Source organism: Dermacentor andersoni, chromosome 6 (genome assembly GCF_023375885.2).
Source record: "Dermacentor andersoni chromosome 6, qqDerAnde1_hic_scaffold, whole genome shotgun sequence".
Lineage (NCBI taxonomy): Eukaryota > Metazoa > Arthropoda > Arachnida > Ixodida > Ixodidae > Dermacentor > Dermacentor andersoni.
Window position 1 is genome coordinate 82,329,880 of NC_092819.1, and position 19,757 is coordinate 82,349,636.

At 43.1% G+C, this 19,757-nt stretch overlaps 1 protein-coding gene across 1 annotated transcript in view; it reads left to right on the plus strand.

Annotated features, from left to right (window-relative positions):
• The window catches only part of LOC126522464 (glutamate receptor ionotropic, kainate 2-like), a 74,730-nt gene that overhangs the window by 21,982 nt on the left and 32,991 nt on the right, over window positions 1-19,757 (plus strand). Inside the window, exons 2-7 of the mRNA XM_050171207.3 lie at window positions 10,471-10,626; window positions 12,349-12,600; window positions 14,426-14,604; window positions 15,509-15,562; window positions 18,520-18,693; window positions 19,199-19,354. Of these exons, the coding sequence (XP_050027164.2) occupies window positions 10,471-10,626; window positions 12,349-12,600; window positions 14,426-14,604; window positions 15,509-15,562; window positions 18,520-18,693; window positions 19,199-19,354 (971 nt within the window). The remainder of the gene's footprint in view (window positions 1-10,470; window positions 10,627-12,348; window positions 12,601-14,425; window positions 14,605-15,508; window positions 15,563-18,519; window positions 18,694-19,198; window positions 19,355-19,757) is intronic.

Genomic DNA, 19,757 nt, shown 5'->3' on the forward strand with positions numbered 1-19,757 from the left:
TGGTTCACTTTTATCTTGTTCTTCTCTCGGGCAGCCTCCATCGCGTGCGCGTATTTTCGCAGCAGCGACCAACCACAGCGTGGCGCAGAAAGCAAGCGCACGAAGTTTCCCGCCAGAACTCGGCCCTCCCTGACACAGCCTTTGAGGTTTCCTGAGGTCACTCTCTTTTCTTTGCTCATATGTCTTGTCTTTTTTTTTTTTGTCGTTTGCGAGTGTTCCTAGATTCGCACACGCGATACGTGCTCGCAGAAGGTTTCGTACAAACATGGTAGTGCATGCGGCAGGAAGTGTGTATCATCTGGCGGAGCGTGCTAAGGGTCTGGGGCTTGATTTATGGCTACCGCGAAGTGCGGCGCAGGCTCATTGTCTGAGGCGCTGAACAGTGCTGAGGAACTTCCCTTCCGCCGTTGCGACTCATACTGAGCCTTGGCCCCGAGCCTTTCTATCGCCTGCTGGCTTGAAGCTTGGTATAGCACTACTGTGCTGCTGTTGGCTTGTGTCGAGACGTGAAAACATCACTAACGTTCGGTTTTTCCTCGATGTTCGATCGAAGAGTGCACCTTTTAGAGAAAGCGTAGCATGGAATGCGGCTGCCCCCGGAGGTCAATAGTGGACGCACAGTAGTTTAACCATACCGCGTTTGGTTCATGTCTCACCCACGGCTTGCGTGTTTCGCTTCACTAATGTGTACTTTTTCCTTAATGAGACGATACCGAGAATCGCGGTAATGCTGAATACGGATGGCCGCGAATCTGCAGGTTGCAGACCGCTCTGTCATAGCAAGCTCCCAATACGGCAGTCAAAAAGCACATCCGCCTCCCGCAAGGCTGGATGCGGTAAAACCGAGTCGGCATGAGTGGATGTCGAGGGCAGAATGCGATAATAGCAATTAAAACTAGAAAATAACCAAACGAGCCACTTGCTTCTTATAGTGCATAAACGATTGAAGAAGACAAGCTAACAATTTTCCGAAGGTATTCAGTAGATCGTTGGCCGGCGCCTAAGCGTAAGGCCTGGATAGGGCAGTGGTATATGTATACAAGGTGTCTCAGCCTACCTGTGCCGACAAGAAAAAAATAAAGAAGAAACAAACGACGTTCAGGTTCAGCGACAGAAGTGAAACATCTTATTGTTCGCTGTTGTGCGTGTTTTAACCTTGAAAAATATCTTGACAATGTTTCCAACTATTGTTTTGACGGCAGTACCTTAAACAGAAACGTTGGACAGAGTATAGAGCAACATTTCAACAAATCGTTTACGTGAGGAAATCCGTTGTTTGTGTAATTCAGATTTGAAAGAAAGCGCGCGACATATAATAAAGCATTGCGTGACTATAAGCAACTGAGCACAGTGGTTAGTGCATGGCATGCAGAAAATCGAAAGTCTCAACTGTGAATCTTAGAACCCTTCACTGAAAAGCGACGATCATTGAAAAAGAATGCGAAAGGAGTGCGGTAAACGTGCACGAACTCTAATTGAGAAATTCAGTGCGATTTACCGGTAAATGCGAGAGAAATGCGTTAGCATTACGTCGCACCACTTTCAATTGCCGGATATTAGTTATATAAACCGCGTTCACCAGATTGCAAGGTGTTTAGAGACTCGCTCGATATACGTCCTGTCTCTCCGAATTGCTGAGTGCAAGCGACGGTGATCAGGAGCAGGCCATCATCAATTGTACGACATATATGCCACTGCCACATTACTGGTTGCCACACTTAACGCACATATACCTTTTTCGGGTTTGACACTATTAATGCCAATGCATTAAAAAAGATGTCGTGAGTCACTTAAACCTTGGAAGATTACTGATGAAAGTTGCTGTAGTAAAAGCTTGTTATGTTCAGCTTTTTTCGAATTTGCTTAGAAAGGGACAAATTGGTATCCACCCGAATCCTAGCACGAAGCTACAAAGAAAACCGGTCTAACACCCTTTCGGTCACATCAGGCGTGCCGCAAGGAACTGTCCTCGGTGCTCTTTTATTCCTAATATACATTAACGATTTATCCGAGCAAGTTTCCTGCAGTATTGGAATGTTCGCCGACGACTGTGTAATTTACCACGCTATTACTAACGTTCATGATCAGCTTACTCTTCAGGAAAATATTAACCCTGTACTTACTTGGTGTGACAACTGGCTAATGTCCCTCAATCCTGCTAAATGCAAACTTGTGTCCTGTTGTTGCCATAGTCCGCATCGCTTCCAGTATTCCACGGCTAACACCCAAATTGAATTAGTACCATGTTATAAATATCTAAGAGTAACCTTGTCTTAAGATTTAGCATGGCGTACCCACATTCATAACATTATTTCAGCATCAAATAGAATGCTCGGTTTTCTAAAGCGCCCTCTCCGCCTTGCCCCCCCCCCCCCCCCCCCCTCAAATGTAGGACTGCTCGCGTATAAGTCACTCACCAAACCAAAATTAGAATATTCATCTGCTATCTGGAGCCCGCACCAAGCGTATTTCATAAATGCATTAGAAGCACTTCAAAATCGCGCCACTACATTCATTCACTCTTCATACCCGTATGATATCAGCACTTCATCTTTGAAAGCTAAATCAGAATTACAGCCCCTTTTGTTGCGTCGCCGCATTGCCAGTCTCGCCCGTTATCATAAAATATTTAATTCTTCACTAATCAGTCACCTTATATAACAGATGCAACACGCATATCTGACCGCACTAGTCATCCATTTCAGGTCGCCGACCCATCATCGCGTACTACTACTTTTTCCGCTTCGTTCTTTCATGGAGCAGTTACAGACCCGAGGGGCCTTCCCCGGTACATCGCCATCATCGCTTCAACATCTACTTTTTCAAGAATATCTTAGTGATCATCTTAAATGTTAATTAATCTTCTTTACTTGTTCGTTATATAAATAAAAAACACCCCTTTTCTAATGCCCCGCCCCAAAAAAGGGCCTTTAAAGTAACAAAAAACGTAACTGAAACCAATACGGGTTTCTTTCTGAGAAACCCATATTGGCTTTCTTTGTAGCTTCGTGCTATGATTCGGGTGGATACCAATTTTTCCATTTCATGTACTTTCCTCCACCTTGCGGGCTTCCGCAGAACTGACTTGCTGAATTTGCTCAGGTTTACAGTGGCTTATCAGTTTCTCTAGACTGTTCTATATTGTTTCAAAATGTACCATTTCATAATCGATCCTTTCTTGGTTATAATTAGTCCTTACTTCATTGTTTCTATATGTAGAATGTCGAAGTATATAAGGGAAAGTTGGAGATAGTTTCAGAGCTAGTGTCAGTACTACGAAGGATCAATGTCGGAATCGTGTAGAATTTGTGGTGATGACTAGTACAAGCGTTCCTGAGTGTTAGAAGCATGATCCACGTGGTTTAATATTGTAACCAACAGTTACGACAGCCGTTGGTATGAAAACTAATTTATTCTGGGCGAACCTGTGCCCATCAAGAAAAACCGACTGTACACTCAACAAAAACGCTCCTCAAGCTTCGCTTCTTCGAACGTCGTTCTCCTCTTTGTCGCCTCCTGTCGCGTGCCATGTCATCCGATTCTTGCGCACGAGCCGCTGGTCTACGAGCCTGATGTCTGATTTTCCCTTCATTAATTACTTCTCTCCACCTTGCGGGTTTCCGCCGAACTATTAGGTCAAACTCTTGCCTTTGCTTCGAGTTGTTTACAAACTCGACTTCGCTCTGCCATCTGCTAGCCGCCTGGTTAACTCAGATGGTAGAGCGGCTGCCCCGGAAAGGCGGTGGTCCCGGGTTTGAGTCCCGGACCTGGACGAATTTTTCTTCAACTGTGAGGCTTTTCTTTCCAGGAACCCGTGTGGGTTTCCTTTGTAACAATTGCTACGAACGGGTGGATGTCTGATTTTGCCTTTATTAATATTCTTGGTTTTCAACGCGAAGTAACACACACGCAGGCAAGAAGTCTGTGTGTATGTCACTTCGCGCAACAAACCAAGAATGTGTAGGCCTTATCGTGCGCTTTGCAAATATTACCCGATGCTCGTTTTCTCACGCATTCTCTACCTATGACGAGTCAGGGGGAATAGCAATTGGCAAGGCATCGGTGGAGGACTAAAATGTATGAGTTTCCAAATAGCTTTAAAAAGTGTACCGACCATTTTCGTTCTCATTGTTATTTTTCCCGACTCCTATTATCTGTCGAAATGCTTTCATCCTGCTTTGCAAAAATTAAGAAAACTGCGGTGTATGGCCAGGCCTAAGTGTCCACCACACATGCTATTAGAAAGAATAATGAACTACATGGGTTGGCACCTGTTGCATCGGGTTAAACTGTTTACAGTTCTTGCTTTTTTGCGTTCTTTTACATGGTTGTATAGCACAACGAGTAGGAATTACTCCCTGATCAATTAGCTTAAAGAAATTGCTTTGTGTAGTAGCTGGTGGCAGTGATCGATAAGTTCAATCGAAGATCAATGCTTTGTGTAAGCACTCTCGTTGTCCGTCTTCGTTGTGAGTTGCACTGAAGCGTATGTATTTTTACACGTGTATATTTGCAAATTGAGGATTCGTTCCAATGTTTTCAATATTCTCTGCAGGCTTGTCAAGGCTAAGCTCTTTCCTCGCCGCACAGTCATGCGGGGCGTAATGGGGCAGCTGCATGCACCCTTTTACCCTTATGCCCGCTCTCTTTCTCTATTCTGTGAAAAGAGGGAAATAAAGAATATATTATTATTATTATTATTATTATTATTATTATTATTATTATTATTATTATTATTATTATTATTATTATTATTATTATTATTTAGTTGATAAATAGCTCCACTGCTCAGCTGAAACGCAAAAGGTTGAACTCAAGCTCGAAATCGACAAATTGAAGAGAATGCCTGATAAGTTGTACAAAAAGGCATTGATCTTGTTTTCCTTTGTTTATTTTTCACAGATATACAATAAACAGCGGCTCATTATGTTAAAACTGAGAAAGAGATACGTTGCCTGCAGCATGCACCTGCTTTCAGTACTAGACCAGCAGTAGTCTGGACATTGGCGATTAAGGAGGATTGCGGAGAAAAAGCTTCTGCATCGTTCTCGGAAACAATAACTACGTGCATGCAAAACATCACCGCTTACACTACTGTAACAAAGTGGTTTCGTTCACCCTGAAATCTATGGATTAATAACTCAATGCTGAAGTCGATTAATAGAAAGAATAACCTTCATAAGAAGTTGAAGTGCAAGCCTTTTAACCTTACAATAAAATGCCGCTTTCAGAAATATTCTGAAACGTTATCTTCTTTATTAAAACGTGCTAAGCGCAATTATTGGCAGGACTTAATTTAAGAAACAGAAGCAACACGACCCGCTGCTGTAAAATTATTAAAGAGATGAACAAACATGAATGCTCCGAGGCCACAATAAAAAGAAATGAAAGCGACGAAATGTATACTGATCCTCTTAGAATAGCTAACGCATTCACTGAGCATTTTTACGCATCTACGGATACACAGCAGCCGGCGGGTCCTTTACCTGATATACCTCGGTGTAGTGATTGCTTTTATCTGCATTCGACGACTGCAGATGAAGTTCACCAAGTCTTCACATCATTGAAGACAAGCACTGGCTAAGACCATACTGATCCTTGTAAAGTAAAACTAATTTTACTTGAAATATTGTCAGTTTTGGCACTAATCATTAACAAACTGTTCTCTGCAGGCGTGTTTCCGAGCTGTCTTAAAGCTGGTAGAATAGTTCCTGCTTTTAAGAAAGTTGATCAGACTTCAGTTGGGAATTACAGGTGAATTAGTATCTGTCCTTTCTTTTTTGGTAAAGGGGTTGAAAAGCTACTCCACATTCGACTAATGCGCTTCTTAAAGAAATTTAACCTTTTGTCTCCTCAACAATTCGGATTTCGCCAAGGACATTCAATCAAACTGGCACTTAATACCTTAACTGAAGAAATTGAGCAACAGAGGTCTAATTGCGGGTTCTGTATTCGTCGATCTGACAAAGGCTTTCGGCACGATAAAGCATCGCATACTACTTGTTAAAGCCGAATCCTATGGTATATGTGGTCCTCCACTAAACTTTATTAGAGACTATTTGAGCAACATGTCTTAAAGGGTACACGCTAATGGCCATCACTAATCATCCAAGATATTTAACGTAGGGGTCCCACAGAGATCAATTTCAGCTAGGCCCACTTATATTTTTGATGTTTATTAATGACCTACCCACTATTCTTGCTAGGACTAAGTGCATACTTTAAGCTGATGACACGACCATCTTTACATCCAGTAAATCAATTGCCACACTCCAGTCTAACCTTAGCACCCACCTAACCAGTATTACCTTATGGTGCCAAAGTAGTCACCTCTACATTAACCCCACTAAAACCACATTTCTTGTGTTCCATTCCCAGAGAAATTCAATCCACGTCCCACCCTCTGTTCACATTGGGGATTACGTCATACAGGTTTCGAACGAAGCGCGGTTCCTCGGCATCACCTTAGACACTGAATTAAAATTTAATGGACACGCCCGATCACTTGTGAAAAAGATTGCATTTGGCATCCACATTATGGTCAAGACAATAACTTATTTTCCACCTCACGTGGTACGATCTTTGTACTTTGCTTATATTCATAACCATGTTTCGTATTGTGTATCGTCATAGGCCAATACGTATTCCATGCATATTGAACGTCTGCAGCGACTTCAGAACCAAGCTATGAGACTAATGACCTTCAGCCGATTTGATTTGTCCTGCAGGTCACTGTTTCCTAAACTTAACGTCCTCCTGTTACGACAATTCTCCCGTCAGAAACTATCCATAATTGCATATAGGCTCATCATACACGACATCTTCATTGAATCTATTGATCATGAACACATTACTAACAACAACAGTACCCGGTTTTGCCTGCGCAATAATCTTATTTTACCTGCCGTAAGAACGAAATAAAGCAAGTTCACAGCCCTCTTCTCTGGCATAGCAATATGGAATTCATTAGCTTTCGAAATAAAATCATCACACAACGCTCATATGTTCTCCGCGCGCACCAAGAAATATTTCATTTAGGAATTAACCGACTCACCCTAATTTCTTGCTTAACTATAGAAATATACTTTTTCTGCAGACTTTTTGTTTTTATATAAGTAATTAATATTACTGATAATGAAACGACTTTTTTCTTTCATCTCGGGTTGATTATTCTTGCTCATATTCGTTGGTACTCTACTTCTTCACATGCTTTTGATTATTGTTCCTATTTTTTTAATAATTAGCATTACCATTAACTTATGTATCTCATTTTCTGTTACAGATAATTAACTTGCGTAATTATTATTTCAATTGCTCACATGACCTTACTTCTTTGCTATGTTTGTATAATAAACCTATATATGTAATCATAGGAGGTGCCCCTGGCAGTTTTTTTTTTTTTTTTCAAAACTGTGGGACCTCCTGCTGCTATTCTATTACCACGTAACTCCAACATAACTGTTGCAATAGACTTGACTTGTTACCTAAAACTACTGGGTGGTGTTAAAGTTATCGCAGTCTGTGCAGAAGATTATCACGTCAAAACAAGAAAAAAAAAAACGAAATTAATTTATTCGCAGTCTCACCGTGCCAGCATGCAGGCCTAATTACCCAAACCTTTAAATAATACCCGACGCATCATTTATGTAGAGACCGGTTCGCGAACGTAGCTCCAGAGCCGCTTGCTTGTAACTCAGCTTGCTAATTAAACAGCTCTCCCGGTTTGGCTTAACGCTTCGCAGATTAAAATCCCGATCTGCTTTAATGCACTTCGCGCTGCATCTAACGTTACGCTTCTTCTTACATCCAGTAATTACGAACCGAAACGGATGAATGGAGCTCGGGGGAAAATATTCAGCGCGCCATGGTCAATATGCCAGATTGATAACATTTCAGTGGTTGTTCATCATGCTGCTAAGCTTAAAATTACCGTCTCACAGCGCATATACTTTATAATCGTTGTGCGCAATCAAACCTTTGAAAACACGGGCCAGAAATTTGACCTGGTTCTTTACGGGATGCGTTTACTTTTGCGCACTGCAACACCCATCAGGCTGAATGAGTGGACGAATGAGTGTGCACTCATCCGGCTTACTTGTTAAACCTGCGCTGAAAGCGCTGTACCCGAAAGTGAACGGTAGGCAATATCGCCCCATACGTCACGTAAATAGCCAGGCGGGTTCAGATGCGCGTTCCCAGTAGAACCTGTGCAGCGCGAATACTGCGTGAAACGTGTCTGCGCAAGAATGTGTTGTGTAGACGCAATAGCGTGGACTGCGTTTAGTGTCTCTATTGTGCACGCCCGCGTATTGGACAATGTGTGTACAGTAGCTACTGGTACTATAGCCATGGTCACGTGCCATCTACAACTGTCTTTTCCTGGATCTTTCCCTAACACCGACAATAAAGTACCAGGTCTGAGACATGCTTTCCAGGCAACCTCTCGTCCTTCCTCTTCAATAAGATCATCTCCTCCTTAAGGCACAAAAATATGTCACAAGTAAACCAAAAACTAATAACTCTTACCCGGTCTTTCTTGTTCTCTTGTTTTCAGAAGACGCAGCAAAATCCATCTAGCAGTTTCTGATGTGCTCGTGATGCGTACTTATATGAATTTGACCGCCTGACGTTGCGTCATGCGGCATTATGGAATCAACATTCAATGGCACCAAAATTGGAGGTCGAACCCTCGACCTTTGGTAGAATTCATACCCACAACCTTTGGTGTTAATAAAGGGGAAACTGAACTAAGGCACAGGTAATTAAAATAAAGTTAATTGGGGTAAGAGCACCCACGTCCTTTGGTGGGAGTCAAGCCTTCGACCTTTGGAGGGAGTCGAACCCACTGGGAATTATGGATGAACCGGCGTTATCTCCAAGTGGGACGCTAGATGACATCACAAAGATCGAGAGTCAAACCGACGACTTCGGTGGGAGTGAAACCCACGACATTCGGTCTTAATTAAGGCGAAGTTCATTAAGGCACAATTAATTAAGACAGAGTTAAGGCAATCGAATCCACCTTTGGTGGGAATTGAACCCGTGGCCATTGGCGTTAATTAAGGTGAAGTTAACTAAGGCACAGTTAAGATAGAGTTCATTAAGCCACTCGAAGCTACTACATTTGGTCGGAGAAAACGAGTAATAGGAAGTAACAACGCATTAGAATGAAAATGTCAAGTACTGCAATGAATGCCTCGTGAGCGGGCAGGCTTTCGCTTTCATCCTCTTTAGCGTATCCTAAAGTGACTGTCAACTTTTTTATTTTATTATTCTGTAAATACTGAAATCTATATTTGTCTTATGAAGAGACAGAAATGATATTAGACACTAGAAAATACAAGCACAAACAGATAATCAGCGCTTAGCGTTGACACGCTTGAATGAAGGACAAATGCGAAGTGGCATTATATTTTTTTAATTTCCACCTACGTTGTGTATCCCTGTCTGTTTTTTATACTCATGTTTGTGTTAGCAAACCTAGAAAGCTCCTCGTCTTTTCTTCTATGTGTACCTGTAATACTTTCTTCAAATCAATAATATTACTAATAATGTGGTTGTTCGTTTACCACATGTATCTTGCTTTTTTTTTTACTTTTCGATTATACATGTACAAAGGAAAATGAAGACGGACGGGAAGCTCAGGTGTGAACTTAGGAAAGGTAGGAGTAAAAAGAGAGCCACGAAATGTATGCCACCCAAAAGAAGCATATTTACGCTTAAAAGCAAGGACTGACAGAAAGAAACAAGAGTGTCCGAACGATTAGAAATAGCTGCCCTTCGTTATGACTGTACAGCAGTTTGGGGATAAGTCTCTGCACTTGGCAAACGTGTCATGCGTGCTCATTTTCTAATTTTAACTTTGGGACTTGCCATTTCTACAAGTTTCAGTGTCACTTAAGGTCACTTTAAGCTCGAATATGCTGTTCCATTAATGAGGTGACCACTTCCATCTAATATTCAATAAACCTTCATTTTAACCTAGTCTCGATGCGCAACAAACATGCGGCATCGCAAAAACAGACGTGTGGCATGCCAGAAAGAAACGTAACATAAAAAGATTGTTATCGCTGCACTCCCTCAAATAACGATGCAGCTCTATGAGGTAGAATTTTTAAGCCGCATACGTCTATAGGCTTTTGTTGTACAATATTTACCCCAATTGAATATTCGCGATAATTTGTGATAGCACTAAAAACAAGACTTCAACCTTGATATTTGCTCTCTAATACACAACGCTGCTAAGCAACACTGAGATAAAGCCAGAAAAAGTATTCGTATTAAACCTCGTGATTTTGCACTTCTCCTTAATTTATACTTCCTTTACACACTTGGCATGACAAGGTAAGGCCAGAAGTATGCCTTCTTTGGAACAATTACGCCCTTTTCACCTTTACCTCATGCACAGATGTTTTTCTCTTGGTTGCGCTTGTGCACGCTGTTATTCACGTCTCTCCGTATCTGTCGCAGGCGGCATATTCGAGAGCGACAACCACCAGGCGAAGCTGAGCTTCCTCCACGCCTTAGACAAGATCAACAAGGACATCACCATTTTGCCAAAGACCGAGCTTATGCCAGTCATACACGAGGTGAAGCCCAAGGACAGCTTCTCCGCTTCCAAAGCTAGTAAGCGCCACCACTGCACGTTTGACGACAGACGACAACGGGCGGTTCCTTTAATTTTTGTTTTACCGCTGGAGCGCTTTATGACCAAGTCTCCCGCAAACGTCCAGTAGCGCAAACGGAAACTACGTCATGGTCCGACCTGGCGGCGTCCGATCTGCCCACTTCAGGCTGTAGCGACTTATGCCTCGTTTTCCCGTTTTACGGGAAGCTAATGGCGTCTTCGACTTTCGCCCCGCTTCATCTTACCTCAACAGCAAAGTTCGAGTGTTACAACTTGGCGATTTTTTAAGGATTGCCTGCCGGTATCCGGGGAATAAGACCTAGCTGCGTTAACACACAAGTGACTGGTACTGTCACCGGGTTGGATTTCTGCATACCCCCAACTCGTCTGTATTTATATATATTGCATCTATCTATAATCATGCGTTTAGAAGCTGTGGATTCCATCCTCGCCACATAAAAACAGAAATGTTAAGGATGTAGCTATGCTTTCCTGCGACTTCTGAGACAACCACGTGCGCGTCGATTTATGAGAAGGAACAAATATTTCGCGAAGGAGACCTGTCGCTTAAAAATAGAGCTGCTAGTTGTGAAAAAAGTACGTGCTCAACGCTTCAGAAAAAGGTCACAGTTAACCTAACGCGAGGAGCGAAATTGAATACTGAACCAGGCCTATGAAGGGCAGCAATCCAGATAAGACTACCGAAATAAGCTAAGTTATAGCTTATGACAGCAGTAGAAATAAAAATTTCGGTCTTGCAAAAATACCACTGACGGAATGTGCGCAGGATGGCGTGAGGCAGCTTGTTTCAGTGCTCTGTTCTTGAAGAGAAATTACCATCGTACGGCTAAAAAAAAAGATAGATGCGAGACTTGGTTTGGTCGCTTTGAAGCCATCACACTTCTTTAGTCGTAATGATGCATGATGAAGAGAAAACAGGCTCATGGCAAAGAGAACAGCAAGGTGATTATTAAGGCAGCGCCTGCCAACTATTTTTTCTTTACTTGTACACTCTCTCTCTCTCACTAAGTGCTAGCACGCGACAAAATTGTACCGCATCTAGCGCTGCTGATCACTATGGCAAGGCAAGACATTCCACGTGTTGCCTAAAGCATTGTGACCTCTACTAGTTACCCACTAAGAAAAAAGGCATCCGGTTATCCTCAGTAGTTATCGGCCCTCCATGGAATTATGAAGAATGCGCCCTTTTTGTTTTGTAATTGAGGCAGGAGTAGTGAAGTACTCCGCCGAGAAAATGAAACCTGCAGCCACATTCCATAGATATTCGCCCAGCAGTAAAGCTGAGAGAAATAATAGAAGAGAGAGAATTGGAACGCCCACGTCGTTTCTCCTTGATGACACTTGAACCTGAAGCTAGACGATTTTCCAGTCTATTTCAGTCCTCAAATTGACCGAATATAGAAGAAGTGACCTATCATTTCCTTTATGTGAGGGCAGGTGCAAAGGTAGCGAGGCACCAAAAAGTAATAGGAATCCAGTTTTTCTTGATTGAAAACAGTTCCAGATTCGCATATCCTACAGGAGACATTAATCAAGATTCCTTATTCCACATGTGAGAAGACTTCAATGAGTGGGAGGGGATGGTCCGCCTTTAAAGGAAAATCAGTAAACGACTATTATCTACATTTATTTAGGACTATTTTCTATATCTCCTTTGTGCTCGAATGTTCCCAATACAGTGCCTACCATGTTTCTTCCAGTTTGCACTTCTTTCAAGCAGAGAGTTTCCTCAATCATGGGCCCCACTTCACCAGTTGTGACGTCGCTCGCCATGTCGGCGTGCACAAACTTGAATGTGCCGCACCTTCAGACCACTTGGCACCCGACGTCCAATCGCAATGCCTACACCCTGAACTTGTTCCCAGACCCCGACCTTTTTGGCAAAGCGTTCCTGGACCTCATACTCAACAAGAAGTGGAAGACGTTCACAATACTTTACGAGGACCAGCAGAGTGAGTCTTCCTCCACAAGTCTGAATGACTCTTGCGATTCTCGTGATAGATAACTTAATCAAAATATTACTTGCTTGATAAGGTAATAGCTCGTGTATTGCTCATGTATTGCTCATGTCTAGATCATGTATGTGCCCTTCCTGCAATCATTTGTGTCGTGATTGGCAGTGATTGGCAATAAATAAATAAATAAATAAATGAATAAATCGGCACTGGGGCTATATGACAGACATCGTTGTGGAAGGGTACGGATCAATCTTAACCTCCTGGAGCTCTTTAAGTGCACATAAAGAAGGCGCATTTTCACCCGAAACGCGAAGCATCGATTGCGATACCAAATTAGTACACAGCTATACGAAGTAAGGACAGTACTTTCATCGACCGTGTAGACCTGGAAACGGTCGCTTACTAATTGAATTAACAAGCATGGTGTCAGCGAGCACAAGAAAACATGAACACATCACACTCGATGAGCGTGGACACTCGCTGCGAGACGCCGGACGCTGGTGTAGGCAAGCGTGGCAGCAGCAGCGAGCGAAATGACCTTCGTGTGGTCTATCGCTTCAATGCAAGAGCGGCGAGAACACAACTTACAAAAAGGTATGAGCCGCCTGCAGAACCCTTTCAAGATACGGTGCGTGCTTTCGTCCAAAGTACACACGTGCTGGCGGAGTCGAAGCCGCCCCCTCTCCCTTCCGCGCTGCTTACCAGCGTTCCTCCATATATGGCGCGCGAGCGTGATCCGCGATCGCCAGTTCCCCTTCCGCCCGGTCGCGAAATGTGCTGGTGCTGCCGGAGCACAACGCCGTCCCCCTGCCTCCCTCCCTCCCCTCCTCCCACGGCCTATCGCGCGACGGTCTATCGCGCGACGGCCTATCTATCTATCGGCCTGTCTATCGCGACGGCCTATCGCGCGACGCTCTGCGTTTCCTACATCGCGCGCGCCAGACTGAACCGCGATCGCCGGCTTCCCACGCGTGCCTTCACTCGCACATATAGCGTATGACGCGCGGCCACGGTGTTATCGCCCTTTGACTTTATGCGGAACGTCACGGCGACGACGATGGCAAGAATGAGCCTGGACTGTCGCTATAATTACTATCGCAATAAAACTGAAGCCCACGAGCGTTTCCGTAGTTTTACCTCATGAAAATCAGGCCATTGGGGCCGGGAACCGAAGCCGTGACTTCCTGCTCAGCCGCAGAATGCAGTTACCACTGTGCCGTACCAACTATACTATATTGTACTATACGGTACTGTACTTACTGTACCCATGTAGGCACAATGACAGAATCGTCCACTATTTCACTTCGCCACGACAGTAAAATATTTATTTATCTCACGTGTCGCCATTACAGTACCGCGCCAAGCACTGGAAGCTTTCGCGGGATAAAATACCCATTGACTCTGCTGCAAGGAAACCAACGACTTTCTTATGAAAAACAAGTCACACTGAGCTTTTGTCGACGAAATCTTGTGACATAACGAAAATACTACGCATCGTTCGCCCGGAGCAACTTGCGAGTTCGAAACAAATAATATATTCTCGCTTTTCTTTCTGTGGCTATACCTATGGTGTATTTCCTTCTCTAGCAAAAGCTTCATACGTATATTTAATATTTTTTTCGTTTACGAAATAAGGCAACTTTTCTCCCGGTTGCCTGACCTTTCCCATTGCATGACTTTTCTGCTAAACAGAGTACCACTCAGCGTTATTGCTGACTCTTAAAGCAGTAAAGCTTGTTGCGTGTTTCCTGTGGTGTTAAAAACGCCTACATTTCTCAAATACGTGCTGTTTTTTTTTTCCACACACACAAAAAAATAGGCTTGATATTGCTAAAAGACGTGCTGAACAGCTCATTCGCCCAAGATCATATGGTTTCCCTGGTCCAACTGAATCCGAAATTGTCCTTCAAGAAGATTATGAAAGATATCGGCGTCACTAAACAGTACAACATCATCTTAGACATCAAGACATCGTCTCTACCAGTGCTTCTACGAGAGGTAATATGCCCTAGTTCCTAGTGGTTCTGTGCCGTCTGTTCAACTCGTTGTATTCCCTTTGCCGCCTGAGCAACTATATATTTAGATTCCATTGTAGTAATGCAGTGTATCTGAGCAACTACACGATAATTAGCCCAATACGCTTCTATACCTGGCTCTGATGGCTATAACCTGGCTACTATATGATTGTAAACAGGCTCTTACGTCACTGCTACCTGTAGATTATTTATATACCTGGCCTTGATGGCTCAATGTGGGGCCGTTGGTGACTGCCTGTTCTCGCGAAAATTACAGCTGTCACTTTCACGCATGAAGCTCTGATGGTGCAGCGAATAGATTCAGCCCTTATGGCTTTATGGAGCTAAAGTGTCCGGGTGGCACATGGTGCGACATTCAGCAACTTTTTTTGCAACATACTACTTTCCGTTTCAGTGCGAGCTCTACCACTTTGGTTGCGTTTATGCGCAACTATGGCAGGAGACAACGCCTGACTGATAACATGCATGATCCCACCATTCTTGTATTCTGTCAAGTTGGCTTCAGCCAGAGGCTTTCCTGGTTTGGCTACCGTTTATCACTTAAGTTCCCTTTTACTGCGTTCGCATTTGGAGTGTAAAAGTATAAAGAAATGGATGTGAAATGTACTAAGATAGTGAAATATATATACACCTATCACCACTGTAGCACTTCGCTCCTCGAAGATGCAGGATGTGAATCGAGTGATCTTCTGAACAACACTTTGCAATGTGATTAGCGCGGTTTAAATCGTGGATTCGTTACCTCAAAAAAAAAAAAAGAAAAAAAAAAAAGTGGCACGTAATTTTAACGCATTTTTTCGCATTTACCAATAAATAGCCGCACACTTCTTTCTCCTCTGAACACTGCCTTGTTTCTTTTCTTTCAGGCTCAAGACGTCAATATGATGACGTACTACCATAACTACATCATCACTTCGTTGGTGAGTGGAATGTGTGAGCACTGGTTTGCCCAGTGTGCTGTATATGTGTTGTGTATATAGGGCGTTTAAGCTAACCAGTTCCAAGCTTTAAAAAAAGATGCACGCGCGTCACGAAAATCCAACCAACTTGGTATTTTTCACTCTACTCTCGAGCAACTCATAGTATATTTTACTGTGAGCTTAAGTTTCTTATTGACAATAATCAACTCAACAACTTTTAAAAGCTTGAAATCGTGAAAACATCTCGGAGCTCAAAAATGTATGGTATGTGAAGCAATATGAGAAATTACTGAAAGCATATAAACCACATAATCTCAAACAGGTTGTCCTAATGCAGTGAATACGGATGTCGGTGAGCTGCATGATACGGGTAAATAAGGTCACAAAATATAAAGCTGCCCTAAGTTCATGACTAGACGACGCCCAAGACTACTCTAGTCAACGTAAGTTGTTTTTATGCAGAATACCAGAGGTAGCCTTGGCGACCGCTAGTAAATTGGAAGAAAATATAATAAATCACTTAGGAATACAGCAACACTCCGCATATTGAGTGACAGCATAGCTCGGGTGGATCGGCTCGCGAAGTCCTCTGCTGGAGAATGGCAGCCACTGATTCGTAATATCAAAATAATGACGTTATCTTTGGTTTTTACTATTAAATCCGCTTACAATATGCCCGACATTTTACCCTACACTAATATCCACAAGAACAATACCCTTGACCCGCCTGGCATTGCTAAATTAATTGATTCACTGAAGGAATTCACCGTCAATCGGCATTGATGGCATCAATGCTAAGGTACTGAAAAACACTAAAAATTGTCCTGGAATTATTCTTTCCCGAATTTTCCAGCAATATCTTAATGCGGGTACTAACTATTCTCCCAAATACTATCGCCCTATTTCAATCACAAGCGTCTGCTCCAAATTAATAGAACATGTCCTTTTCTAAAGTGTAGCGAAATCCCTGTCGTCCATCAACTTTTTTCATCCTACCCAACACGCTTTCCGCGAAGGCCATTCCTGCGAGAGATAGCTTGCTTTTTTTCTTGCACGTCATTCACTCAACCCTTGATAGTAACATACCTGTCCGCATGCATATGGCCTTGACTTCGAAAAGGCGTTCGATAAAGTACCTCATGCTCGTTTACTAAAACTCTGACAATTAAATCTACACCAATGAATGCTTAATTGGATTGAAGTGTTTTTAACAGATCGTCATGAGTTCGTCTACGTTCATACATATCCATCACTGTTCTGACAAGTCCTATCTAGCGTCCCCCAGGGCACGATCCTCGGGACACTTCTGTTTTTAATATATATTAACAACTTACCCCTTCATATGTAATCGAAAATGCGCCTCTTCGCCGATTATTGTATTCTATGCTGTCCTATCCCAGACTCATCCGATATATCTAACGTCCAGAACGATCTTTCTCAGACAGAAGAGTCGTGTAAAATTTTGTTGATGTCTCTCAACGTTAACAAAACTGTACTAATTTCATTTCACCGTCATCGCAACTTTTCGACTGCTGCATACACCATTAACAGCTGCCGTGTAAATCGCGGTGACTCGTTCAAATACCTTGGTGTTCACATCTCCCACGACCTAACTTGGACCAATCATGTTAATCATGTTACCACTTCTGGAAACCTTGTCTTGCTCAACGGTAACAAACTACTAATAGGTGGTAGATGCCACGGGTATAGCGAAAATGAAGTGTACGAAGTTGGACTGCCATGCAGTGTGACAGTTTCCAGCTGGACATCCACTCAGTCTTTGATATAAAGCCCTAATAATTCAGCAGCGAAAGGAAACCGAGAGGGGCAGGTCTACTAAATCTAAAATACCTGACATTCCCTTGCTGCTTGCGAACATCCGTAGTCTTCTGCCCTTAAAAGATGATCTGTGAAGCTTTATTGGCGATCTTGACAATGACACCACTGCCCCAACAGAACCATGGTTAACCAATAAGCTCTCAAGCCTTGAGTTGTTTCGTTGCAGTAAAAGATTAACCAGATCCAACGCACAAGTAAGAATCTATGTAAAGCGAAGCTTTGCAAACTGATTAACGAAATTTAATAAATTTGTTCGTTTCCTTTATGCGTCTTTCGCGTAAAGGAAACTGGCGCACTCATGTGCTCTCGTGAACCCGTGCTACGTAATGGAAGAAATCGACATTGGTTTGTATTTGTTAAATTCTTATTTATTTGAATGTAACGAACACTTCACTGCCAAAAGCCCGTGGCGGGTATACGCCAAAGCGCGGAAATTTTAATAATAATCAACACGCGGCGATCGTCTCAAACATCAAGCTGGCGATGCCACGGTGTGTACCGGCCACTTCGTCATCGTTTGAAGGCGTTCGATTGATCACGTTCACGTCATCAATTGAAACAGCCTCCTGTAACGCTCTCACCTTGTTTGAGTGATCACTCCGTTTTGCATTAATGCGATCAGCATTTTTTGCCTACTTCAACCGTTTTGAGCTTGCCTACCTGCCTGCTTGTTAGGAAGAGGAATATCTATCTTGTTAGGAAGAGGAATAACTCTGGAAAGTGCCATCGCGTTTCTCAGATTCATCCATCCATTTGGATTTGCATTTAGGTCAATTCATCTAGCCCAAGTTATCTACTAGCTTGGTAAACTAAATAATGTGCTCATGCAGAACTCATCTTAAGATGGCCGTCGATGGCAATGCAATTAGCAATCGAGTAATGTACGGGCACAGCGTATTTCAGAGGTCACATTTATTTAACATCAGTTCTGGTCATTCTTAGACTTCCGTTCTTTCAGCTATATGCGGCAGACTTCGGTATCGTCCTACATTACTATGCCACTGGCTTGCCAAGGGCGCCCATAAGCACGACGGCATGACGACAACTGTCGCATAGTTCTTATAGTTCGAGCACTTATAGTTCTGACTTTGTTTGTTTTTGCTGTTCTTTTCGTGCAGGACCTGCACACGCTGGACCTCAGCGAATTCTCTGGCATTCAAGCCAACATCACCGCATTCCGACTGGTTGATCCGCAGCGACCAGAAGTCATGAACGTTATCCGAGACCTGAAGATCGGCAGGGCCCTTTGGCGATATGGAGCCAGTAACCATTCCGAGATTATTTCTGTCGATGTACGGGAAGTCACCCTTCGTACTAGATACAATGAATCCGTGTACTTCAATTCTGCTACCTTACATTGAAAACTGATGAACATTCTGATGAACAGGCTGACCATTTTAATAGATACTAAAACCTTATAGCTACTCTGCATTGAGGTGCTTTAGATTTATATTCGTTTCTGTAAATTGACTACCATGAGAAATATTAATTTTAGGAAGCTGATATTTGCTTAGAAAAATGTCTGAACAACAGTAAATACTTTGGTTTGAGCGTTAGAAGGGAACAATATCAACCTTGACTCTTATAGGCATCGGTGCGTATAGGGTAGCGATTTAGACTATATGGCCTCTTTTTTGTACAATTCAGCCAAGTGCACTTTAATTCTCCGTCTACTGAACTTTCAGAAATACTTATCAAGACGTAGTTTTGCCAAGTATTTCCTCAGGTGCGGCTTTCTCGAGAACGCTGCCCTGTCTAAAATACCAGCGACCCAAAAATTACATTGTTTGTTCGCAGACAGACACAGCACTCATGTACGACGCAGTGACGCTACTCGCGACTGGACTTCACAACGCCGATCGGGTCCTGCACAACCTGGACCTGCAGTCGCTTAACTGCGAGCAACCCAAACCTTGGAAACACGGATCGTCCTTACTGGAGTCCATGAAAATGGTATATACGCACGGTCATGTTGATACGTATAGACTCACATATTAGCAGCATACTCCCAGAACGAACACTGCGCTTATCTGCCGCCTTTGGTTAGGAGTGGCCTTCACAAGGGCATACTCTACATTAATTGGAATGACTGACAGTGCAGCTTGCGAGGTCTGTGGCACCGAAGAAAACATCGACCACCTGCTGTGCCACTGTCCAAGATATGCCTCAGAGAGACAAGAACTTGCCAAAGCTTTCCAAAAACTGGACAATCGGCCGCTTTCTGTGCAGGTGCTGCTCGAACACCGCCCCCATCGCCCGTCGGCACATAAAGCGGTGAAGGCGCTTTTGGGTTTCTTAAGGACGACGGGTTTGTGCGACCATCTGTGACTATTAACGCGATTTCTGTAAGACCACA